The 25,376-nt window shown below is 43.6% G+C and overlaps 4 protein-coding genes across 5 annotated transcripts; all 4 read right to left on the minus strand.

Moving 5' to 3' along the window:
- Nucleotides 1-3,042: 3,042 nt before the first annotated feature.
- Nucleotides 3,043-5,842, minus strand: LOC102718876 (SNF1-related protein kinase regulatory subunit gamma-1-like). 2 transcript variants are annotated; one of them, XM_006644254.3, is made up of 6 exons: nucleotides 5,648-5,842; nucleotides 5,123-5,284; nucleotides 4,596-5,038; nucleotides 3,976-4,242; nucleotides 3,635-3,807; nucleotides 3,043-3,550 (listed from the first exon to the last, which is right to left on the minus strand). In XM_006644254.3, the coding sequence occupies exons 2-6, from the start codon at nucleotides 5,280-5,282 to the stop codon at nucleotides 3,241-3,243; spliced, it is 1,353 nt and encodes a 450-aa protein (XP_006644317.1). In that variant the 5' UTR covers nucleotides 5,283-5,284; nucleotides 5,648-5,842; the 3' UTR covers nucleotides 3,043-3,240. The 2 variants fall into 2 exon arrangements, with proteins under 2 accessions (XP_006644317.1, XP_015691417.1); XM_015835931.2 differs by having other exon boundaries at nucleotides 5,638-5,842.
- Nucleotides 5,843-6,243: 401 nt separating this feature from the next.
- Nucleotides 6,244-8,046, minus strand: LOC121054702 (probable WRKY transcription factor 72). Its single transcript, XM_040525100.1, has 2 exons — nucleotides 7,996-8,046; nucleotides 6,244-7,257 (listed from the first exon to the last, which is right to left on the minus strand). The coding sequence occupies exons 1-2, from the start codon at nucleotides 8,044-8,046 to the stop codon at nucleotides 6,385-6,387; spliced, it is 924 nt and encodes a 307-aa protein (XP_040381034.1). The 3' UTR covers nucleotides 6,244-6,384.
- A 5,797-nt stretch (nucleotides 8,047-13,843) lies between these two features.
- LOC102719153 (probable V-type proton ATPase subunit d) lies at nucleotides 13,844-18,298 on the minus strand. Its single transcript, XM_006644255.3, has 10 exons — nucleotides 17,983-18,298; nucleotides 16,991-17,111; nucleotides 16,768-16,875; nucleotides 16,586-16,688; nucleotides 16,410-16,490; nucleotides 16,231-16,316; nucleotides 16,053-16,112; nucleotides 15,916-15,964; nucleotides 14,837-14,971; nucleotides 13,844-14,306 (listed from the first exon to the last, which is right to left on the minus strand). Exons 1-10 carry the CDS (start codon nucleotides 18,161-18,163, stop codon nucleotides 14,175-14,177), a joined length of 1,056 nt encoding a protein of 351 aa, XP_006644318.1. The 5' UTR covers nucleotides 18,164-18,298; the 3' UTR covers nucleotides 13,844-14,174.
- Nucleotides 18,299-21,321: 3,023 nt separating this feature from the next.
- LOC102716468 (protein QUIRKY) lies at nucleotides 21,322-24,689 on the minus strand. Its single transcript, XM_040528509.1, has one exon. The coding sequence runs from the start codon at nucleotides 24,687-24,689 to the stop codon at nucleotides 21,510-21,512; it is 3,180 nt and encodes a 1,059-aa protein (XP_040384443.1). The 3' UTR covers nucleotides 21,322-21,509.
- Nucleotides 24,690-25,376: the final 687 nt, after the last annotated feature.

Genomic DNA, 25,376 nt, shown 5'->3' on the forward strand with positions numbered 1-25,376 from the left:
TTCAGGTATGCAATAATTCCAGTAGTGCACACGCACATATTTACGTACGTACGTACGGCAGTAGCCCGTTCGTGTCCGAGTTGGTCTCGCAATCCGCTGGCAGTGCCGTGCGAGCGGAAAAACAAGGGGATCGGTAGCTATGGTCGAGTTTCATTTGCGTCCCTAAATCGGACCAGAGATTGCAATTTCGGTTCGAAATTCTCAAAATTCCCGAAATTTCGGATTTACCGGTGGGGTCCGGTAGCCAGTGTCTACCGGTTGAATATTTCGGTGAAAATAAATTTTGGAAAAAAATATCTAAACTAAACACTAATATCCTATCCAAATCCACTCCCCATCCCCACTGGCTGCTGCTATGCAGGTTTCCTCCTGCCCTCTTCTTTTTCTCTGCATTTTCTTGATTTTTTTCAGAAATTTTGACTAAATTTTAAATTTGAATTTGAAAATTTTCGTCCGAAATTCCGAAAAAATTCCGAAATTTCCGGTTTTCAGAAATTTCGGTACCCCCCGATAGAAAATTGCAAACCGAAATTTAAAACCATGATCGGACAAATAGTATAGAATGCATCCCTCAACATCTAATAACATTGCAAATTAAGGGGGTGTTTGGATCCCCTTAACTTTTTTTAGCCCCTGTCACATCGAGTGCTTGGATACTAATTAGAAGTATTAAATATAGACTATTAATAAAACTTAACCGGTATTTGGACTATTTCGCGAGACGAATATATTGAGCCTAATTAGTTCATGATTAGTAAATGTGATGCTACAGTAAACATTTGTTAATCATGGCTTAATTAGGCTTAAAAAATTTATCTAATGAAATAGCCTATATTTATACAATTAGTTTTGTTATCAGTCTATATTTAATACTCCTAATTAACGTCCAAACATTCGATATGATAAGGGACTATAAAAAAGTCCCTGTATCCAAACAGCCACTAAGTCTCTTAACAGGATTAGAAGTAGTGTTGCCTGACATGGCACCTGCATGGCATGTTTAACTTGGTTTTCGTCGTATGCGATTTTGACGTGTTGCGTATACGACACCCGAAGAAAGATAAATACTAAAACAAATATATGGGGCTCATATGTCAACTAAATAAAAAATTAGATTGTAGTGGGACCCACATGTTAGTGGCTCCCACCCCTTTCTCTTTTCTCCTCTACTAGGATTGGCAACAGGACGGGTCAGGACCGGGTTGGTCGAGAACGGCCCCCAACCTTGGCAGGTCCCCATCCCTGATCGGGACCCTATGGGGGATGGGACGCGACGTCGGCTAGTGAGCGTGCGATTGCCACGGGCCCATGGTGGCCGGCAAGGGCACACACCAATGCAGAGGTCAGCGCGGGCAGAGGAACCGAGGGGTCCGTGGCGTTGAGGGAAAGAGGGCAGCGGCAATGACGGTTAGGGGAGGAGGGCGGCGGCAGGAGGACTGGAGGGAGGAGGCTAGAGTAGAGTAGATAGGGTCTAGGGTGTTTGGGGGAGTTTATATATGAAGTTGCTATTGAGTTAATTGAGCTTAAAAAAATAAGAATAATGGTGGGTCTACTGGCCTATTGAGTATTTTGGGTCCCCACGGGGGTAAAAGATTTCACGTCGCCAGCCCCAACGGGGATTTTGCCAACCCTATGAGCGACCTAGAGTGGTCTTTTTCTTTTGTTTTGTCCACGTGATTTGTTAAACGGGCCAAATTGGCTACGGCCAGTTCTAACAGTGTCTCACCAGTAAGAGAGAAAAAAAATATTACCATTCTACTAGATAATCATATTAAAGAAACAACAGGTTTGAAAATGGAAAATAATTTATGAATAAAACTTTTATATACATGATCGTAGCAATCTATAAGCCAAGTATAAAAAATAAACTACATTAAAAAATATCAAAATCAACTCTAAATTTATGGTTGAAAATTTAAATTTTGGCTTGTAACATAAACCAAAAGATGGGGATATAGGGGCTTGATCGAAACGGAACTCATAATAACTTTAAAAACAATATAACAATTGAAGTTGTATATCTATAGTTCTATAAATAAAAAGAAAAAAGAGTAATGTTGGTGACGGGCATGGAATCCGCCATCCACATGACCCACCAACAACTCTATTTTTATAAAACAAAAATGATAATAGGATCAATGTTATCAACTACGCCAATAACTATCTACTTTTTTTGGAAAGGGAAAAGAATATTTCTGAGACCGATGGATCCGTATGTTTATAATATAACTATCTACTTTTTTGGAAAGGGGAAAGAATATTTCTGAGACCGATGGATCCATATGTTTATAACAAATCAAGAGATGATATATGTAGAAAATAAATTAAAATAGCATGTTAATGATTTTTTAATAAAGTTGCAATGCACGCACAATATCCTCCTAAACTTCGAACCACCATCCTAATCTAGCCACTTCAACTTTATGATACTGCTCATACAACTCCTAAATGGTGATTTATTTGCACTTAATGATCGTTGACGCCGTGGAGTAATAGGATATTACTCTTATCATTCTAAAATATAAGTATTTCTAGATTATTTAGTAGGTATTAAGGATGAGAAAAACTATAATGCTCTCAATAAACAAGGAATGTGCGGTATTACGAGGGTAACTGGGGTTAAAATAGATTAAATTTTAAATGAGAAAAGGGTTGATGGTACAAGATTCAAAACCTAAAATTACTGATATTTTGAAATGGAGGGCATATATACAATGGTACATACGTGTAGTGCTTTCGGAATTGGTATAAATGGGTGTTTTACTTTATATTGGATGACATACTATAATCCATGCAATTTCTAGAAATGTTATATTGGCTAATCTTTTATTATATGTAGCTACGAGTCTGACTCCCATCGTCTTATACCTTATATCTTGTTTTTAGTTACCAGTAATATGTATGTGTGTTGCTTGGACACATGCAATTAGAAATGAGTTGTATAACTGATGATGCGTTGGTAGTGGTTTTTCGGGGGGTGTGGTTTTGGCGCACGAAACGACAACGCACTAAAGTAAGATTTGACATTAGACCAAGGTTTAAGAGGGTATACGAAACATTTCCTAAAAATTTAATAACACAAAGCAATCTACATTGAGACCACGGAGCAACAGCGCCATTCTTGTTCTACACACTTCCACTGCAGCAACACCACAAATTAACCTGAATTCATCAGAGCTACTACAAGTGATCTGCTCCTAAATTCAGTCTGTTATTTTGGCGTTCGTGCTACAGAAAAGCTCAACTTTTGTCCACCGAACCGGCTCCTTTGTCCTCAATCTTATCCATGGCGGACGCCACATAGTTGTCGCAGTAACCAGGAGGCTCATAGATAAAGCAAGAGATCACGTCTCGCAGTGTCACGACACCAACAACTTCAAAGTCACCGTCCACGACGTATATTCGGTGGGTTATTCTTGACGCAATGCTATCAATCACGCTGCCGAGAGAAGCATCAGGCGAACAGGTAAGAGGTGGCTTCACCAAGCCGTTCCCTGAATCAGGAAGGGTGGAACCTAGGGTCTTCATGAATTCCATGACAGTAAGTTGCCTGTAGGAAGATCATCATTAGGACCATGGAGATGCAAAGTTAAAAAAATTGTCTGAGAGTAGCAAATAGTTGGATGGATCATACCTGAAATTAGAAAACAAGTCAGGCCTAAGTAATAAAAAGCGAATATCCCTTATGCTCACGCTGCCAACGAGTTTTTTGTTGGGACCTTCTACCACAGGCACACCACCAATCTTGTTGTCCTTCATGCACTTAAAAGCTTCCAAGATTAGATCGTCACTGTTAACAGTGATAACCTGAAGAAAGCATAATAAAATTGTTAGTCACAATTACCAGTGTATCGCAAAATGAAATGAAAAGAAAGCATAATATTGTAGCTCGAAATGGAAATTATCTGGATATATATGGTACATGATCTTGCATTAAAAGGCTTAAATCTAACTGAAGAAGGGAGATGCAGCAACCTCGTCAAATGACATAAATGGAAGTCCCAAGTCTGAGAGAGGGAGTGCTGAAATGTAGTCAAACCAATCCCTTCCTTTACACTGCTGAAGTCCTTTAACAACACCAGTTTGAGTAATGAAGTTCTTAATAACTGGCTTATCAGGCTCAATAACTGGGACATTCCTTAACCTGTACTTGGATAGCAATAGTAGTACAGTGAGCATGGAACTGTCCAGCGTAATAGGGAGAAAAGGAGACCAGCGGTAGGATTCTACAATTGATTGAACCTACATTAATATGAGAAAGAATTCAAATTAGGAGGATTTACATCAGATCATCATGCAATATTCAACTGTGATCAAGAGAACATATATCCAAACTACATTTTAACAAAAAGATGCTTTGCAGCTAAGAAACCACAAGGAGTGTTTAAATCATGCCAAGATGGAACATATAATTCTAACTAGGATAGCCAAAGTTCATTGTAACCACACAGCAGAATCCTAGAGCAGTAAGTTCAGGATAGGATAAATGGCAAATAATTTGAGACAAAGTGGGCTCTATGATTGATAAACGAAATAAGAAGTGCCAAATATTTATGCAGCATATAGTAATTCATGATAAAGAGTAAATGGCATACTGTGGTTGATTTGAAAGGTTCTTGCTGAAGCAAAACTTTGTAGAAATCTTCTCCTAAATGATCAGCAGCAGTTAGTCCATCCTTGGCCACACCCTTTTCTGCTGCTAACCCACCAGCAACAGCAGCACCAACTGCAGCGGCAGTCAAGCCAGCAACAGCTGCAGGTCCAGTTGCACCAAGTGCTGCCGCCCCTACTGCACCAACAGCACCCATGCCAACTCCAGCCATGGTTGCCGACCCAGCAGACAGAGCAACAGCGGCAATCTCAGCATTTTCCAGCACCCAGAGGATGATAGCCGAGTAGTCGATGATGCCAAGATACCTCCCTTTCCAATCAGCTGGAGCCGTAGATTCCGGATTAAGCACAGGCGCTGCCCTGATGTTGTGTTCAGAGAGAATTCTCACAGCATCAAGAACAGAAGTGTCACCTGGAATTTCAATCACTGAATGCAAATTGTGTTAGATTATAAGTACAAATATGTTATGCGGAAAACAAACTAGTTATTTGTTTCGGCAGATGGGAATACCTCGGCCATTAGGAACATCAGGAAAGGAGGATACAGGAATTTGGGCGAAGGCAGCAGTGAGCGATTCTTGTAAAGATAGAGGTAACTTCTTCTTGGACTGTATAGTGTCAAAGTATGCATCACAGCTTGGCAATTTCACATTTTCATCAGGCTGGTCCATTTCTACAAAAAAAAAAAAAACTCACATAAAACAAATAATCCATCATCCATCCACACATCATTATTCCAACACCAGCAGATTGCAGCAATCTGGACCACATGCATCATACTCATAGCTAACCCGATCACAAGTTCGCAACAAGCCTCTAGCGTATAATAGCATGTAGCCCACCGATTAAGCAGTCGGCGGTGGACCTAAACCCTCCCAATCCAATCCTTTCGGAAACAAACCGCCACTACTCGTCAGCACTTAGGTCAGAGCGAATTCGAGCAAAAAAGCATCGGGATCTAGCAGAGAGGCTAACGCGAACTCGAGGATTAACAACAACAACCGTGAAGAGAGAGGATGCGCGTACTGACGCTCACCGGCGAGCGAGGACGCTCGAAGGAGGAAGCAGAAGCAGCAGCAGGCAGTTCCGCCGCCGCCTGCGCCGCCGCTTGCTCGGAGATCGGCGGCTGGGCTGGGCTGGGCTGGCGATTGGCGGAAACTGTGGGCGGCGGAGGGCGAGGGGAAGATGGATGCTGCTGCTCCCTCCCTCCTACTGCGGTGGCTCGCCAACACGGGGGTGGTGTGCCACGTGTGCGCTTTGGTGGGGCCACGTCGTGCGACAGGTGATTTTTTTATTCTTTTTCTCTCTCTTCTGCTGGGCCTGGGATGATCAGGCCCACGATCGACCTGGCCCAGAGATTAACACACGAAGTGCGGCCGAGTTCTTTCACTCGTGTTAGCAGGTTCTCCCGTTTTTCACGCGCTTGGACCGTTTTAAAATATGTTTTTTAAAAAAATTATAAAAGATCGTTTTAAAAAACATATTAATCTATTATTAAATTATTTATTACTAATATATTTTCCGATGATCCTGAATGCGGCGTGCATATCTTCTTGTCACATCACAAATGATAGAACATCACAAATGATAGAAGGTTCAACTTTTATTCCCCAAAAATGTGTACATTTAGAATTTAAATAAACAAAACTAACCAATGCAACACTACTTTTTTAACCTAAAAATGGCAAAAAAGAAATTAAATGTACATACGAACTTGAACAAATAAAATGTACATGTATGCATCAGCAAATATCATTTGTATACTTCGTTTGGTCAGCAGCGAGGAGCTAGGTTGAAGAGCTCCCCGGCGCCGCCGCCCTGCTCGCGGACGTAGCTGGCGACGGCGGCCGCCACCGCGGCGCGGAACTTGGGGTCCAGGGCCGCCTTCGCCACGACGTCCTGCACCGGGTGCTGTTGGCTCCACGATGGCGGCGGCGTCGGCGACAAGGTGCTCGTCGCCGCCGTCGCCGGCGCGCCCTGGCGCTCCGATAACGTCGACGGCAGCGGGAGCGCGGCGGCGTAGGGCGTGAGGGGGTGGTTGTGGACGCCGTCGTAGGTGGTGACGAGGACGGAGGTGTCGCGGGCGCAGCGCTGCACCTGCTTCTTGACGGGGCAGCCCGGCGCGCCGGTGCACCGGTAGTACCCCCGCGGCCACGGGTTCCCCTTCGCCGTCTTCTGCCCGTACTTGCGCCACTGGCACCCGTCCTTCACCGTGGGCGCGCTGCACCGCGTCCTGAGCACGACCCGACCTGGCCTCCTCTCCGGTGCCGTCGACGTCGATGTCGCCGTGGCTGTGCAAGGCCGGTCGTCGTGGCGCGCCGGCGCCGCCGCCACGGCGGCGCCACCGTGTTCGCCGCAGACGCTGCCGCTGCCGCTGCTGCTGCTGCTGACCGTCTTCTGCCTCTTGGCGAGCGCCGTCGTTGGCTCGTCGGCGGGGTGGCGGCGCAGCGCGAGGGCCAGCTGCAGGTAACCGTCGTCGTTGCCGGTGTCCGCGTGGACACGACGGCCTGAAAGAGGTAGCCCTCGCAGTCGCAGCGGCGAGCCACCATTGACGACCACTTCGTCCTTGTTGCTCGTTTCAACAGGCGATCCGAGGCTAAGTCTAAGTGACAGGAACCCATCATCTATCGCACGATGGCGATTAACCTATATAGCAAATTAACAACTGATTAAGTGATTAGCCACCAATTTACTTACTTAGCATGTAATTAATTGTAATATACTGACAGAATTAGACATATTGTTCATTAATTAGCTGTTGGATTCAGATTCAGAGAAGAACTCGTAAACAGTAGCAGTGAAACATAAAACATAAATACATAAATTCATGTATGCCGAATTGCCGATACAGTAAAAACGTAAAGCACATATGTAAGTGCAATACATAAAAGTTTGCACAAAATGTTGCTATTCTCTATGATAATCGCCCAAATTAATTTGATATTATATGTGACATGGGGTCATTCATATCTTATGAAAATGCAACGACAGTAGCTCAATTTAATCTGAAATGGAATAATCTTTTATCCTTTAAACTGATCGATTGAGAACTTGAGACTTATCTTCACACAATACAAAAGATGCACTATAACATGGCCTTTCGACAGTGTTCATAATTCCCAGGTAATTTGTAGAATATATGTTGCTAATGGATTTTTTACAAAAAAAAAAACACAGATTGCATCACAGGACATTACAAACAACCACCGATTGGCAATGAACCATTTAGTTCCAACAAAAGAAAGAATTTTACCACGCCACTTATTTGATGTTTCTCATAGAGCAAAAATGAAACAGAGAAACACAAACCTCCTTAATATCAAAGAATCATCTCGCTGAACTAATGAAAAAAAAAGAAAGGCACAAACACAAACATATGTATACCTTGTCCATATCTTTGTGCACCTCATCCCTGAAAAGGGCAAAGGTGTTCATCTCCACCAACCTCTGAATTCAGACAGAGCCCACTCTTTCTTCTCTCCGAGCCGATTACCTATAGCTTCTATTCTACCTAAGATCTTTTCTGAAATACGCATCCTGCAGCGTTGCTCTTGTGCCTGAATATATATAGTCGAAGCAGCACCTGACAATGTCAAAAGCTGACCAAATTATCCAACCACTTCTTGTGCTAATAACGAATTCAATCTCTGACAGAGCCCCGAAGATGCCCGGCGCAAGCAACGCATGCGTCAAAACGAGAACCAAAAACCGGTTGAATTTCGTCCGGAATTCGAGACGTGACTGCTTTGGTCATTTCAATTCTGACGATTTCTCTTCCTCTAGCGGCCTTATCTTTCAGCTTATATTTATATTTTTAAGTTAAAATTTAATTTTTCTTAATCTTAAATATAAGTAGATTTTAAGGTTTTTTTTAACCTTGTTTATTTTTAGTCTTGATTTTTATATTACTAATAATACATATGTAAAAGCTTTATTTATATATTATTTTTTTATAAATATAATGTTTGTCTTTCTCTGTGAAAAAAACTAAACAATCACCACTAGCTCGCACGCTGGAAAAATTCGCTGTGCACGTGCGTGCGTGGTCTCGTCAAAACTCGGTCAGAAATTCAGAAATCCTGAACTAAGCTGGTTGGTCTGGGTCGGGTATTTTTCTAAGCCACAAGCTGGGAGGATTATCCCTCGTGATGGGTACTTGTCACCAATAATCCATTTGCCACACTCTTTTTTTTTCTTTTTTGTAGTTTTATATATGCTGGTTTTTTTGATAGAAAGAGAGACGAATTTCGTAGAAAAGTATGCAGTGACGTACCGTATTCACGGGAAGGAAGTAGATTTGAAAATTCTCGAATTACGGTGACATCAGTCAGCTGCACGCATTAATCAAGGGCTAAGCATAAAAATGATGTAATCAAGGCGTGTATGGTAGAGATGTTGTTATCTTTAGGACATGTTCAACCCACATACGACGGTTGTCTCTAAACATCTCGAACAGTTAAAAACACATGTCATATAACTCATAGTCTATTTTATTGTCTATAAGTTATTTAATGTTTTTATGTAGTTAAGATAAACTATAAATAAAATATTAAAAATTTATTGTTTACAAGCTATATGTAAAATCATTTATTGCAGAGCTGCTACCGTCTGCTGACGAGGAGGCGGCACCATTGTTTCTTGGGCCAAGCAGAGTTTTTTTTTTTTATATAAAAGTGCCGTCTCCAACGCCGCCGTTTAGAAGCTTTTCACGTCATCGTCGTCTAACAAAAAGTGGTGTGGAAAACTGTTCAGAAGGTACGAGGCAGACACCCAAGGTTTGGCTTTGCCCGCCACCGTTAGTTATCTCCAGATAAGTTTATCTTTATCCCCTCTTATTTGTATCAAAATAAGTTTACATATGTCAAAATAAAGAAAAATAAATACATTAGAACTATATAAGTACGGGACAATTGCTTTGAGATTTGATAAATTGGAGAATATTTTTTTATCTTTTTGATTTTGTATTGGTATGTGTAGGATGGTGAAAAATAAAATAATTTTAGGTAGATAAAGTACTTATTAAAAAATATTAAACAAAATATGGAAACACCAAAAGACATATTATGATAGATTATGCATCCGGAATATTATTTAATTCTAAAATTCAATATTAATAGTTAACAAGTAGTATATGATATACACAGTTTTTTAATCTAATACACTATAATTCAAAATATAACCAACAAGTTCAATCACAAGTTCTATATAAGATTGAACTTTTAATATTGAGAAAACTAACACTAATAACCTACAAGGAGGGATAAAGAAAAGTCCTTTGTTTCCATATATAAATTTCTATGGCCATTATTTGGCCCAGCATTAGTGTTGATGAAACCTGTTTTATTTTGCCAGTCTACTGTGTTCAATTTTTCATAAAGACAAGCATTTATTTTAGCATCAACGTAAATGAAACGATTGAAGGATGCATGTGGACAGTACTTTTTAAGAAATTGCCGGAGTAAATGAGCCATGTGAGATGAGAGAGCTCTTGGTCACGTTCATGCATTTCGCCAATTTGTTAATATAGAATGGCCCTGACTGGCTGCGGATTAGCATGTAAGCCAGTGATTTGTTCCCTATAAAACAAAGGATCATTTGATATGGACCACGTGAAAATTGCTTTTTTTTGGCCAGGTCGATGTTGAGGTATGCGTAGTATAAGAAGATGTGCACTGAATCAGGACTGTTTTGATAGGAGATGACACATACAAAAGGTAGCTTTGTGTACACCCAATAGGCATATAGTACTCGAGTAAAACGTGTAAAAAAATTATGCTGGTATGATATTCTAGTTCTCTCGATGCAAAGATGCAATAGTTCTTTGCAACGTACTTTAATTTAATTTATGTGTGTGTTCCTCTTGGTCTGTCCCTAACCTTGGAGGAATTAATTTGCTAAATTTTGCTGATGGGATTTGTTTCTTAACTGACATATATCTTTCATTTATACACAAACACTACAAGAAAAAAAAGTTGGTATGCTGTGATGAAGAAAAATGTTAAATTTGTTACATCATCATTGATGTGGAATTTATCGTCCGTCCAATTTTATTTTATGATGACCGATTTAGATCACAAGCTACAGCAACACCCCACAGTACACCTCCGTACATGCTACGGTACCAGAATAAATTTTAGCCCTGGAATTTGAATCCGACGGCTGGGTTTCGGCTAGAAAACTAAGTCGTTTCAATTCTCCTCTGGGCTTGACTTGCCACATATCGAAAAAGAAAAATTCAGCATAATCTTCAGGTGTCATAGCTGACGAAACAGGGCAGTTTTCAAAGAGAGACCGAACGACTGAAAATCTGGCTAGATGCAGCCAGTGTTAGTACATTTTACGTTTAGTAAACCACGGAAGCTTACGTACAGTAGCAGTAGTGGTAAAACCGCTTGATTAATGGTCAGGTGTTTGGATACTTAATTGCCACGAAAATTAACTCTGATGTTGTCTGATAGCCATGACCTTTTCCAGGATTCTACGAACTTTCTACGGATGTGGATGTGTATTCTACGGTTGTAGAAGAGAAGAGTCTTCTGAAGAACAGGATGTATTTTGGTATAGAGGTTTTACTGGTGGCCAGTCTTTTACAGAGAATATTTTACCGTTCTAATACAGAGTGCTCCGTGTGGAGGTTTCCATTGCATATTTATTCACCCTTTGAATTGGTTGCTCGAAATTGACAGGAGCATATAGGCCGTGTCTTTTTATAGATAAAACATAAAAGATTATTTCATAGATACTTGATAGTATATATAATGAAATTAACTATTATAAATTGAAAAAACTACTCTACAAAGGTGAGTTAATAAAATTTTATATAAATTCTTTAAAAAATGCACTGTTTAGTAGTTTCAAAAATACGCTCACAAAAACCGAGAAATAATCTAGCCTAGAAGAATACATGCATAATATATTATTTCTATGTTTCACAACGTAATTCTTTCTAGAATTGTTTATATTTATACGGGTACCGATGAATCTAAACATATATATAAATTATATGTATTTATCAATGGATGAATTTAGTTAATGCTTAAAAGACTTGCAATATGAAACATGAAATAGAAGGAATATTGTGTTATGGAGAGAGGGCTCAAAGAAGTTGCATTGTTAAGGGGAGACAAGAAGAGAAACATGCATGGTTTAATGGTACGGTGGGTATAAATTATAATAATATTATAGATCGATTAATACAACTATATACAAAATACAATCAAGATTGTCTTTATAAAAAAAGAACCAGGGATTGAATACAAAATCCAAAGGTATATAATCTACCGCCACAAAAAAACTCTAGGAGTTCGATTGTGGACCATACAAACATAGTTAAAAAATTGCTAAACAGGGTGTTCTTTTTGCCTTTTTTAGAAAAAAAACGAAGAACATATTTGCAAATAAAAAATAATTTATGAATAAAACTTTTATATACGTGTTCATAGCGATCTAAAAATCAAATCAATGCTGAAAAATAAACTACAGTGAAAAAATCTCAAAATCAACTCCAAAAATTTGATTAGCCACAGTTGTCATAATTGAAACAAGTAAAATTCTCATAGCATATTTCCTAGGCTTAGGTAGCAAAAAGAAGTTTTAATCATTCCTGTAATCTACGAGATCAGAATAAAATTGCACAGGAAAATACAAGTAGTATAGTGGAGTTATGGGTGTATAACTCCTGTCAAATCCTGGTCCTAGTTTGACAGTTTGAGCCTGTTAGCACAATTATGTACTGTATCAGGCGTCAAATAGTTTCACACTTTTCAATTAAAGAAGAGAAAATTTCTTATATGCCACTCAAAGTTCACCGGTTTCCTTATATGCCATTGAAAGTTCTCTATTTCCTTGATTCCTTCTATGCTCCTGCTTTAACTTTTCGTGTACTCTTATGCCACTCCGGTCACTTTGTCGTGAAACAACCGTTTGCCTCACACATGAAAGACCGGACTGCCTTTTGCCAGCAAAACAAATCCTAGTGGAGATGGCAATGTCACACCTCAAGCTTAGACCAAAGTAAAGGACATATGCTCTGTGTCACTAGACAGTCCAGCGATGGGAACAGGAAACAAAAAGAAGCTTACTGTTTAAATTTAGAGATTATTTAGTATACAATTTAGTATTTGGAACTAAAATGGTATTGTAATGCCTTGATACATGGTGGATGGTGCGTTGGATGCTATTTGGCAGTGACAATATAGCATACACTGCACTGGATGTTAAATTTGGATTCAATTAAGAACCAGTTAATATGAGCAATTTCACGGTCCTTAAGAAGGTAACAGGAGGTATTAAAATTTTAGTATAAAATTTTAGTACCTCTTGGTACCTAAGTACTAGAAGTTACTAAAATTTTGGTACCTTTCAGTACCTACTTAAGGATCGTAAAATTGCTCAGTTAATATATTTGTTAGTTAATTGATGTTAATTTAGTATATTGGCAGTTTGATACATACTCTTATATTGTACAAATAATGTATAAGTATTCTATTAACAACCACATTGCACAAATATTAGCAAACAAAAGGTAGTCTGGTCTTTCCGGTGTGGGGTAAACGTTTGTTTCACAACAAAATGACGAGAGTGGCATAAGAGTATACAAAAAGTTAAAGCAGTGGCATAGAAGAAAATAAGAAACTTTCAATGGCCTATAAGAAAACCGGTAAACTTTCAGTGGCATATAAGGAATTTTCTCATTAAAGAAAATCTTAGCAACTACTCTATTTAATAGAGTAAGATATTTTGGATACATCTAGATTTATTTATTGATCAACTTATATTATTTGTATTTATATATAGATTTATTGATATTTATATAAATCTAGCAAATATTAGAAAGTCATAAAACATGTCTTACATTGTGAATGAACGGGTAATATTTACTCCGCTTGGTCAATCTGGAGCCTCTCTATTTTATCATATTGTAAGACCAGTCATGGTTGCCCGGCACCGACGTGCAAAAGCTTGTGGTGCAAAGGGGCAACAGGATGTGCATTAAATTCAAGGGTAGAGAGGGGAATTCATCACCTTAATTTGAATTTCAAATCCCAAAACGAACTATAATGTGAAACAGAGGGAGTACAAAATTTTGTTTGAATATAAGATGCAACTACTACAGTGGTGAGCGAATCTGAGCCCGAAAAAAGAGACTGATTTCCAGGAGGGCAACTTCAAGAGCATACCAAATGTTAAGATAGAGAAAAAGGATATCTTTAAATTAGGCTACAAAGTAGAATATGATGCACCAAAAGAGTTGGGCGCACATTAGATGTTGTCAATAAGCCAATATAAACCATTTCATGTACACTGGACATATTGATGTTACAGCTTCTCCCAAAATCTCCCAAAATAGACAGGATTTATTTAATTTACCAGAAGATAATCAAGCCTTTATTTTACTACAAAAAGTAAGATAATAATACATTCACTCATGGTCATGCTTTCCAGCAGCGTACAAAGAGAAATGAAGGGGCAGAATAAGTCCTGTGCTTATAATGAGCGCAACCGATTGTGCCATCGTCAAAGCTGGCATTTTGTACAATCATCTGTGGAGTGGCAGGAACAGATCAAAAGATGAATACAACGCTGTCATGCACCCTGTTCTTCTGATTCTGTGCAACACACTCTGATATCCACATCAGGTTCCTGATCTCCTGCTCCCGTAGCCTTATGTAAGCAAAGAAAACAGCATAGTGGAACTGCACAAGCAAGAAATGGAGTCAAAGATCCCAACATGAGAATCTAGAAGTCAAGTCTGCACCAGTGGGCATAGATGCTGACTAGTTGTTATCCCCTTATATTGGACCTGGGACAAAAAAAAAAACCGAACAGAAGAAAGTGGAATAGCGGATCTGTGCATACAAGCATGTATATGGGCATCAGTGCCGTGCAAATTCTTTTAGCGAGAGAAACAAGAAGACCTTTACAGTGTGATTAATAGTTAAACTTGTAAGTGAAAGTAGAACATCCCTTCAAAGTAAGACACACAGACAGAAAGCTGGTACTCCCTCCAGTCACTTTTATATGTTGTTTCTGACATCTACAACGTATTAGTTCCAAGTCATCTTTTTAGTCAGAAAGAACCAAGTATTTCCGTCTGGAGGGAGTATCTATTAAAGTCGAAAATGAGATTGCATATGCATCCCAACCAAAGAGGATCTAAGGTGCACATTATAATCATTCAGATTAACAGTTCATACACGAAGCCAGCAAACAATGAAAATCATACCTGTTGTTCAAATGACAAGCATAGCCTCCGCACTTCCTCCTCGTAGAAGGCCTTATCCAACATTTGGCTTTCTCCATATGAAATTTTGGCAAAAATAGACTGGTATGGAGGATACTTCTCCATTACACCACGCACCTACATGATGAGAAAGGCAAAAGGTGTTACGTCAGTCCAAAAGAAAAGGAACAATTGATGTAATGGTGAGGCTTTAGTTTGATGAGGATACAGCTTATAGTGTAGCTCTAGCATATTTTACAAGCATTCTATCTTGAAATACTAAAAGTCTTCTAATGGTGCACCATGCTCTGCTCTCTTTTTTATTCATGCAACAAACGTAACAAAACGATCAGCACCAAGCTAAAAACAACCAGTTGCTACAAATGACAAGCACAGTCAAAGACACAGGACCAAAACATTTATGATAGATAAAGCATCCTTCCCAACTGCTGCAGATGTAAGGCAACAGACAAAAATAGTTTGGTGGTAAGCGTTGATCAAGCATAAAACATGTGTAAGACCAAAATAATATCCCATTCCATTACTCAAGTTTCCAGGTTCCAACACGGATAAATTTCAAGCAAACAAATGTAACTCCCTTCCTCAAAGAAGGACCTCTTCGTCTAAGCTTTGACTTGAAATACCAGGTCTAATACAAGTATTGAAATAACTACATTGCGTCTTGGCTGAACCAACTACCCCGCTAACATTGATATAGAGAAGTTAGAAAACCAAGTTTGATGTATGCCCATCACACGTGATATGTGTGCCACAAAAACCTCTCCCATGGAATACCACGCTTCTCCATTTCTTGAGGAGGAGGCGCTCGGCCTAGGGCCTGATTTCTGTTTAAGAGGACATGCGTGAATCTATTTAGTATGACAGGTTGTCCTTTTGCAGAACACATTGGCAACACTCTAATAGATGTTCCTTCTTGTTTAGCAGTTTAATGGAACTTAACCCCAAACCACAAAGTTGGCCAATGTGAGCAAATATGAGCATTGCAAGATGTGCTTCATCAATTGAAGAACTGTATGGTAAAACATACTAGCACTGAAGTAAGAGCATAAATTAAGACAAACCTGGTCAACATCTTCACAAACTGCCAGTTCTTCATGACCATATGGATACCTGGAGGACACGAAAATATTACAACCAAATGTGAAAGAGGTGTATCTTGGCTAAACGTACTATCGAGCTGCTTCCAGTGGAAACCTACAATAAACCAAAGTTGGAGTACAGCTTCCGACGGTCATCTCTAGTCAACTCTGTTCCAATACTACAAAAGACGACAGAGAGAATCCAGTATCAGGTGTTTGCAGGCATAACAATAAACAAGGAGGTATGTAACACAACTAAATGGTTTGAAATGGAAAATAGAAAACTCGGGGATCTACCTGTTAATCGTAATGTTCACGGCTCTTCTGTCAGCTTCAAATGACAGCAGATCACACATAATCTCAGCAGTAGCACCACCAAGTTTCTGTACACCATAAAAAGTAAATATTGATAATATAATAGATGAAATTGGAGGGGAAAAAAAGAGTTGGAGCCACTATATCTGTGGAGTACATACTTCACAGAATTTGTAAAAATCCTCAAGGTATGCTTTGTAGAGAGTGTTCCTCATAATTTCAATATTCATGTCATCCAAATCCTGTACAAATTCAGGCAAATCTCATTAACCTTGGTGTTCAGATTATTATAAGGAGATGAATTTATTGCACAACACAAAAGTTTACAACTATTTACCTCAGATGTAATGCATTCTGAGAAGTATGGGGCTAAAGGTGTATCAACCAAAACCAATCTATAAAGCTCACGCATATTCTGAGCAACCGCAAGAGACGCAATGCTGTTGCATGGCAAGAACACTAAGTATCATGAGAAGATCTCCATTCAACAGAAACCATAAAGAACACAAACACGTATACCTGTCAAACATTCCCAATGGATGGCATTTCTCCAATAGTTCATTAACATCTCTCTCATGCAATGTTCCGGTAACAATAAGAACAACATTATCAATCATGTGCCCATACCTGAGTAAAATGTTTATCCCATCAGAACAAATTTTGTTCCTGCACTACTGTCAGGCACATTGACAAGTGCACAAGTAAAAAAAAAAAAGCATATCCTAACAATACTGTCGCTTACGTTATATACTGTAAGAATGTGGATAGTGGTTCTGTCGCCTGGCACATCATGTGTTTGTACTCATCAACCAGTTTAAGGGTGCACTTCTCCACAATTGTTGTTGTGTGCAAGGGTGAAGGTTCTGCAATTAATCAGAAGTTCATAGCATGTATCACAGATGCATACAACGAGCATACACTGATGCACTACAATAATATCACAAGGACAATCTGCATTGCAAATAGAACAGGCACATGGCGCTTATACATGACATAGACTCCTTGGCAATTAAGAACCATGTGGGCACATGCTCTAAGCATAAAAGCTGAACTTAATAAGCGAAAATAGTTTATTAGAAAGGGTGATATCATTTCACTTTTTGCTAAATGAGATACCACAACAGACTGAAACTGTAATGAAGATTATAGGAATCTATTGCAAGGCAGGAGTGAAATTCATAAGGGGAAACGTGCTGAAACAGTTGTATGATCACAGGGACATGTATTATGAGAACTATAGTAACTCGGAGGAAAATTCTCAGAGGTTTGTAGGAAAATGACCAAAGTATACCTTTTTGATTGGTTACAAGATCAGGCTTAACCTAAGTTGCACGAATTGCTTGAATTCACTCTGCTAGTTTAGACGCTCTACATGTACTGGACAAATCGCGCCCTGCTACTGCTGTTCACCTTAGAGAATATGAAAACAACCATGGCCTATGCCAATTCACTTGGTTTGGAGGATATACGAATCGCGGGCTTAATCAGCTAGTTGAAAATGTTAAAAGCAATGAACGGTATTCTAATTCTAAGTCAGATAGGGCAATCCCCAAATCCCCAATTGGCATCGCAATTCGCACGGAGCGGATCGGGGGGCCACCGATCCCCATCAGGCGCGAATCGATCGGCCGTCCACGGCGGCGCTACCCAACCCGATCCCCAAAACGAGAAGCGGGAAGGAGGAGGAGGCATCGGCGGCGGCGGCGGAGGGAGATCTGTAAGGGGGAACCGTACCGTTCTGGAGGTAGGGGCCGTACTCGGTGGCGGTGAGGTGCATCTTGACGTCGTCGAGGTTCTCGCACTGGCAGAGGTTGTTGTAGTCGGCAGCGGTGAGCAGGCCCGATCGGTTCCCCCTCACGATGGCCTCCAGGAAGCCGTCGTGGATGTTGAACGAGAGCATCTCCCACCCGTACATCCTCTCTCTCTCTCTCTCTCTCTCTCTCCGGCAGCAACGGCGACGGCAGCGGCGGCGGCGGGGTGGATCGGGATCCGGGGGTGCGGATGCGGCGGGGGTTTGCGCTATCAGACTCGGGGCGAGATCGAGGTCGACGAGAACGGAAACGGGGGTCGCGCTCGCGTGACCCTGTGGGGATCGAGGATTGGCACGTCGACGGTGGGGCCCGCGCAACGCGTCAGTGCTCCGGGACCTTCCGGGCCGGGCCTCGTTAGGCTGGGTATTGGGCCGGGCCTGGATGTCCTCAATACCTGCCTGTTGAAGCTGTGCCAGGAGTTGGGTGCTTTGACTGGACTCATGTGAGTTTGTTGATGTGGACAGTAGTGCTCCTTCTGATTTTTTTTTCTTTTGCGGAATACTTCTTCAATTTTGAATTTCTAACGTTGTACTGTAGAACTTTGGGCCAATGCTATTCATCTTATCGAGAAAAAAATTATGTGATTTGTGATTTGTTTTATCATTATCTGGTTGTGATTTGTTTTATCACTATTGCTACTTTAGGTATAGGTTATACTTTTATTAGTCGAGATCTCGAGATATATTTTTTAATAAGATGAATGGTCAACCGTATTTATAAAAGTCAATGGTTTTAAATATGGAAAAACGAAGGAAGGGTCCAACTATGAAATACTACCTCCGTTTCATAATATGAGATGTTTGACTTTTATAGTTGCAACGTTTAATCATTCGTCTTATTCAAAAATTTAGTACAAATATAAAAATAACAAGTCGTGCTTAAAGTTTTTATAATAAAGTAAGTCACAAGAAAAATGAATGATATTTTTATAATTTTTAAATAAGGTAAATAGTCAACCATTACAAGTAAAAAAGTCAAACGTCTTACATTATAAAACGAAGGGAGTAGTATCCTGTTCTTAATGTGGAATCTAACTTCTTTAGACACAAATGTAGGGGAGGAAGAGCTTTGTTCTAATGGAATGAGGTTCCTGTCATACTTTGTATAAAAAGGAGTACTATTTTCCTGTGCATGTTATCTAGGTGTGTACCAAGTGATTCCTTGAAACATCGCTATCACTTTCTAGATATCCTACCACAAAATATGATAGAATGGGTCAGAAAATCCTGCAGTAGCGTCGGTAACGGAATATTTGTCTTTTTTCCTTATAAATTTATCAATACTTTATCGAAATATCATGATATGAGAATGCAAATAAGGACTCTGAGACCACCATGTTCCTTGTCTAGACAAATATAGACACACAAACATGAAACATTTCAACCAAAAAAATGTTCAGTTTGGTCCATAGTCAAATAGTCAAATCGTCCAAAGAAATTCCCACATGGTAAAATGTTTAACGGTGCAAAATGCATATAGCACTCATGTAACACAAACGTGTCCTACTAACCTTAAGATTTCAACAATAGGCTGAAATTACAATAATTATTGTTGATAAAAAAAACCCAGCCCCTTGTATGACGAAGCAAAGGTCTAGCAACCTTCTATTGTTTGTACAATTGGACAGAGAAGGATTAGCTTAATGTCTGACTCATTATTTGGAGAAGAAACTGGTGCAAGCATAGAAACTACTGCATTTGTTTTCTGAAAATTATGTTAATGACATCCTTCTGTTACCCTGTATGAACTGAATGATCGATATTTTGGAGAAAAACTTATTTTTGATTCACGTTCTAATCTCTGAAGACTGCAGATTTAGTTGCAGACTTTCTGCTAGTTTATTTTTGGAACCTCCTCGGATGTTCTGTTTGAGTTGACTAGTTACATAACGGAAAAAGCAAAGCGTGATGCAACTGTAATGTTTTTTTAATTAAAAAAAGAAGAAGAAGTCTGATGCTAAACTGCTAGTGTATCATGATAATGAAGAGATGGTAAAGGTCCACTTTGTCTCGGGCACATCAGCCATGAGTCATCAGATATTCTTTCGCTCAAACAGCATCCAAGAACACTAACCTACTCAAGAGCCTCTCTGAAGCATTTCTTCAACCACAGGTACCATTTTTTTTTTCATTGCCAACAAAAAATGAGACCCCGGGGGGTTAAAAGGTCCAGTATGTATGGATGGATGGCACAATTTATTGCAAGTTATGAGAATTACATTAGTAAATGCAAACCACATTTCTTACCAGTGTAATTGTTACTGTATGCAAATGCCTAATGGAATGTGAAATTGTGTGTTGGAAGTAGACTCTGCAGACGAAGGGGGTGATTGTTCTACATATTTGCAAACAAAAATATTTATATATGTGTTCTTATCGATCTAAAAGCTAAGATTAAAAATAAACAACAATTAAAAAACATAAAATCTACTTCAAATTTAAGGTTGAAAATTTAAATTTTAGTTTACAAGCTTAACGAGAAGAGAAAAATATGGTGCTGCAAGATTTTTATGTGTATAAGTATCCATTACCGTTATGCTGACTTGTCAAATGGTATCAGAGAAAAGCTTCTTTCCGTTGTTAAAGGTAAACATCAAAGTGATGCTGTCGTATGGTCCATGGCTTACTCTACAATCTACATGCATTCATGCATCAACGAAATCACCAAAGTTCATGATATCATAAAGGTCAAGTCCATGTATAGAAGTGACCAGAAAATTTTGGAACTGCCCAAGATCAGCAAATCTAGTGAAACCGTCCTGTTGACATGTGAGATTAAGGCCAACCTCCACAGTGACACAGTCCATCTTGACAGGGGACAATCTTCTTTGATGGATCAGGACATGATCATCGATTAGAGGGAGGGGGGGTGGTTAGGTGAAGAAATGAAAAGTTTCGAGTGTCACATCAAATGTTTGACTGGATATCTAAAAGGGTTTTTGGACATAAATAAAAAAACGAATTTCACAGCTCGTCTAGAAATCACGAGATGAATCGTTGAGCCTAATTAACCCGTTATTAGCAGATGTAGATACTGTAGCATTTATGGCTAATTATGAACTAATTAGGCTCAAAAGATTCATCACACGATTTATCCTATAACTGTGTAATTAGTTTTTTATTTTACCTATGTTTAACATCCTATTTAGATGTCCAAAGCTTTGATGTGATATTTTTAGAGGAAAAAAAATTAGAAACTAAAGGCTCTGTGACTCCGGAGCAGAGTAAAGCAGCAATAGCTTCACTAATGATGATGCTATCTCTCTGCTGAAGCAGAGATGAACTCCCCAATTTATCATTTCAACTGTGGCAAATCACCACTTCAACTATATATAAATATATGTAATGTTCAAATTGTGTATATATGCTTATGAATAAAGTCGATTTTGTTGTTTTGTTTTCTATCCACACTCATTATTACAGCAAAACGGAAGTGATTCCTCGAGAAAGTTCAGAGCATCCTGTCCGAGAGGCTGGGCAGCCGCCGGAAGAAGTTGACGGCCGCCGGCGGCATCGGGTCCCGGAACATCGGGTGGCGGAGGTAGTAGAACCCGCCGGCCACGGCCACCATCTTGGGCGGCATGGCGTACAGCGCCACGGCGACGGCGAGGCAGACGCCGACGAAGATCCGGCTGGCGCGCGGGTCCCTCCAGCTGACCAGCGCCTGCAGCCGCTCCCCCTGCGCCGCCACGTCGCCCATGACGCGCTGGACCCTGCCGGCCAGCGTCCGGAGCCTCTCGTACCGCGCCCGGAGGACCTCCGGCGGCGGCACGGCGTCGAACTCCTCCTCGAGGTCGTCGGGCTCCACCGTGTCGGCCTGCGACAGCCGCGCGTCCATGCCGGCGGGGCCGCGCGGACGGAACCTGTAGTACCAGATGCCGATGAGGAAGACGTAGAGCGACGCCGTGGGCACGACCAGCTCCGGGTACCAGACGAGGACGAGGTAGAGGACGTGGACGAGCACGGTGGTGGACGGGTTGCGCCACCGCCGCACGCCGTCGAGCCAACGGGCGAGGCCGACGGCCCAGGCGAGCACCCCCATGATGCGGAACCAGTTCGCCTTGGCGCGGCGCACGCTCCACGTGTGGGCGTCGACGTCGAGCATGTGCCGGACCACCTCCCGCCCCAGCGGCGGCTCGGAGCGCTCCAGCCACGCGGCGACGATGCGCACGGCGGCGGCGCGGAGCGCCTCCTGCTGCGCGACGCCGATCGGGCGGAGGTAGTGCATGCGCGGCAGCAGCGGCGACGTGTAGGTGGCCCAGGTGTCCGGCAGGTGAGCCGGCGACGAGAACCGCACGGCGAGCTGCACCTCCCCCATCTTCTTGAGCCCCGAGCGCAGCAGCACGAGCAGCGGGTACGACGCCGTGTACGCCCGGTTGCTCTCGAGCGTGGACACGCGCACCCGCACCTTCCCGATGCGGTAGTCCTGCCGCTCGTCCCCGGCGCCGGCAAACATGCGCCAGTTGTCGAACACGGCCACCGTGAGCACCGTGCACGGGTCGTACACCTGCCATGTGTACTGCTCGTTCCACCGCGGGTTGAGGCTGTCGGTGACGGTGCGCGTCCGCACCCACTTCTTGCCGTACTTGGCCACGCAGTAGGCGTCCGTCGAGCCCTTGGCGCCGCCCTTCGTTTTCATCGGCAGCAGCCCGCACGCCCCGATGATGCCCAGCTCCAGCACGCCCACCGGCGGCTTCCACAGCTGCTTCGCCGTCGGCCGGTAGTCGCTGCACACGTGCGCCGCCTCGTCGAGCACGTGGTAGCCTCCTTCCAGGCAGAGGCGGAGGTGCAGCCGGCCGGAGTAGAACCCCGGCGGCCCGCCGCCGGCCTGACCGGGACCAATGCCGATGTCGGACGTGCCCCCCTCGAGGCTGAACCACCTTGACGCGACGAGCTGCCGCTCATGGAGGCGCTGCTCGACGGAGTTGACGGGGATGGTGGTGTGGCCGAGCAGCGCCGGCTCCTTGATCATGGAGCGGTCCTCAACGAGCACGATGAGGCTCTCGTCGAGCGGCTCGGACACGACGAACATGAGGTCCTCCTCCCAGGCGAACGCCGAGCCGCTGCTCCTGCTGGCCACCGACCGCCGCGTCCTCGCCGACTGGAACCCGACCTGTATCTTGACACGCACATCGAACGGCAGCCCCGGCGGCGGCGCCGGCACCCGCACGTCCTGCGCCTCGATCACCGAGGCGCGCAGGTACCACAGCTTCGGCGACTGGTACACCTTGGAGCGCGTGTACGCGGCGTACGGCGCGTCGGTGTTCCACGCCTCCGGGAACGCCTCGTCGGCCTGCGTGCCGATCCACACCGCCACCATGATGTCGCCGGTCACCATGCCGGGCTCGCCGCCCTCGAGCCGGTACCACTGCGGCGCCAGCGGGCCGTCTGGCTGGTCGCGGACCGGCACGTCGGAGAGGTCGAAGCAGACGCCGCCGAGGAAGGCCTCGATCGGGGAGGGCGCCCCGCCGTCCCAGACGGATATCTCCAGCGTCGGCTCCGGCTTGGCGTGGTTTATGGCGAACACCTGGTTCCACTCCGGGTTGCCGGTGCCGGAGATGTCGCGGCCGGGGCGTGACCGGAGCGTGTGCGGGCCGGCCTGGATCTTCACGTAGGGCCCCTCGCAGGCGCGGATGCCGCGCACCCGGACGATGCGGACGAACAGGTAGCGCATCGGCTCCACCAGGTCGTACGACGACTGCACCGGCTCGACGGCGTCGCCGGTGGACACGAACCGGCCAGAGATTACACGCGGCGAGGTGGCGTAGTACTCTGGCCCCAATCCGCCGCTGAGGTGTCGCGCGACGCGGACGCGCTCCGTGCTCGACGCCATCCGCGTCTTGCGGACCTCGGGCGGGTACGCCGCCTCCCCGCCGTCCGGCTCCGGTTCGGGGTCCGGCTCCGGCTGCGGCTGCGGATGAAGATGCGGCGGCGCCCTTGGCCCGTGCACCGGCGGCATCATCGGGCCGTGCGGCCCGTGCATGTGCGGCATCATCGGATGCATCGGCGGCGCTTCCTCCACGATGATGACAGGGGGATGCACCGCCGGCTGCTGCACCTCGACGGCGGCCTCGGTCGGCGCGGGGATATCCGGGAGCTCCCTGGGCGCTTCGGGCGGGACCTCAGGCGGCGGCGCGTTGTCACCCCCCTCCGGAGGCCTATCCTCCGGCGGCGGCGGCACCGCCGGCTCGTCGTAGTAGTAAATCTTGAGCCCCACCTCGCCGTGGATCCAGCTGAGCAGGCTGCGCTTCTCGAGCGGGAAGTAGACGATCCCCTCCTCGCCGCGGCGCGAGAACTGCGAGCCGTAGATGCGGACGCGCCCGAGGAAAGGGTTCTTGCCCCCTCCCCCTCCCCCTCCCCCTTCCCCGCCGCCACCGCCGCCGCCGGAAGGGTTGAACCGGCGGTCGTGGTAGAGCGACACGTCCAGTGACTCGGCTTGCATGGCGGCCGGGTCGTGCACGGCGAACTCCAGCCGCTCGTGCCACTGCGGGCTGAGGTCCCTCGGCACGGTGCGCGTCCGCTTCCTGTCCCCGTCGAACTCCACGACGGCGTACGCGCTGGACGTGCCGATCCCGTCCTTGGGCACCAGGTCCCGCGCGTCCACCACCTCCACGGCCAGCCTCCGCACCATTGGCATCGGCATCGGCGCCGCCGGCGGCGCCGGCCCCTCGCCGGCCGCCATTAGAAAAAAACACAGAGCAGAGAGAGGCGAAGATCGATCGAGAGCAGCGAATGGAATAGGGTTCTCTTATGATGTGCCCCTCATGGATGCTTTTTCTTGCTTTTGGACGCAGCAGCACGCTGCTTTTGGAGGAGAGAATCTGGGGCAAGAGTGAGGAGGAGGAGGAGGAGGAAGAAGATGGTGGCTTTCTTGACCTGGAAGCTCTCTGGCTTTTGGCGCGGGCAGAATCTGATCTGCTCGCTGCTTCCTTGCTTGCTTTTGCGAGTGTGTGCAGGTGATGCGCTTGTGATCTAATTGTCGCCGTCGTCTTCCTCCTCCTGCTGCTGCTGCTGCTGCTGCTTCTTCCCGCCTTTTTTCGCTCGCGTTCCCAACAGAGACACGCGGCGCCGAATTTTTATTTTTTATTTTTGTTCCAAAAGAATCTGTGTCATTGTTAGTTCTCACTTAGTTTGTGTAAGGCCTTATTTAGTTCTTAAACTTTTTTTCCAAAAACATCACATCAAATTTTTGGACATCTAAATAAAGCATTAAATATAGATGAATCAAAAAACTAACTACACAGTTATGAAAGAAATCTTGAGACGAATCTTTTGAGTCTAATTAGTCCATGATTAGTCATAAGTGCTACAGTAACCA

Source organism: Oryza brachyantha, chromosome 1 (assembly GCF_000231095.2).
Source record: "Oryza brachyantha chromosome 1, ObraRS2, whole genome shotgun sequence".
Classification (NCBI taxonomy): domain Eukaryota; kingdom Viridiplantae; phylum Streptophyta; class Magnoliopsida; order Poales; family Poaceae; genus Oryza; species Oryza brachyantha.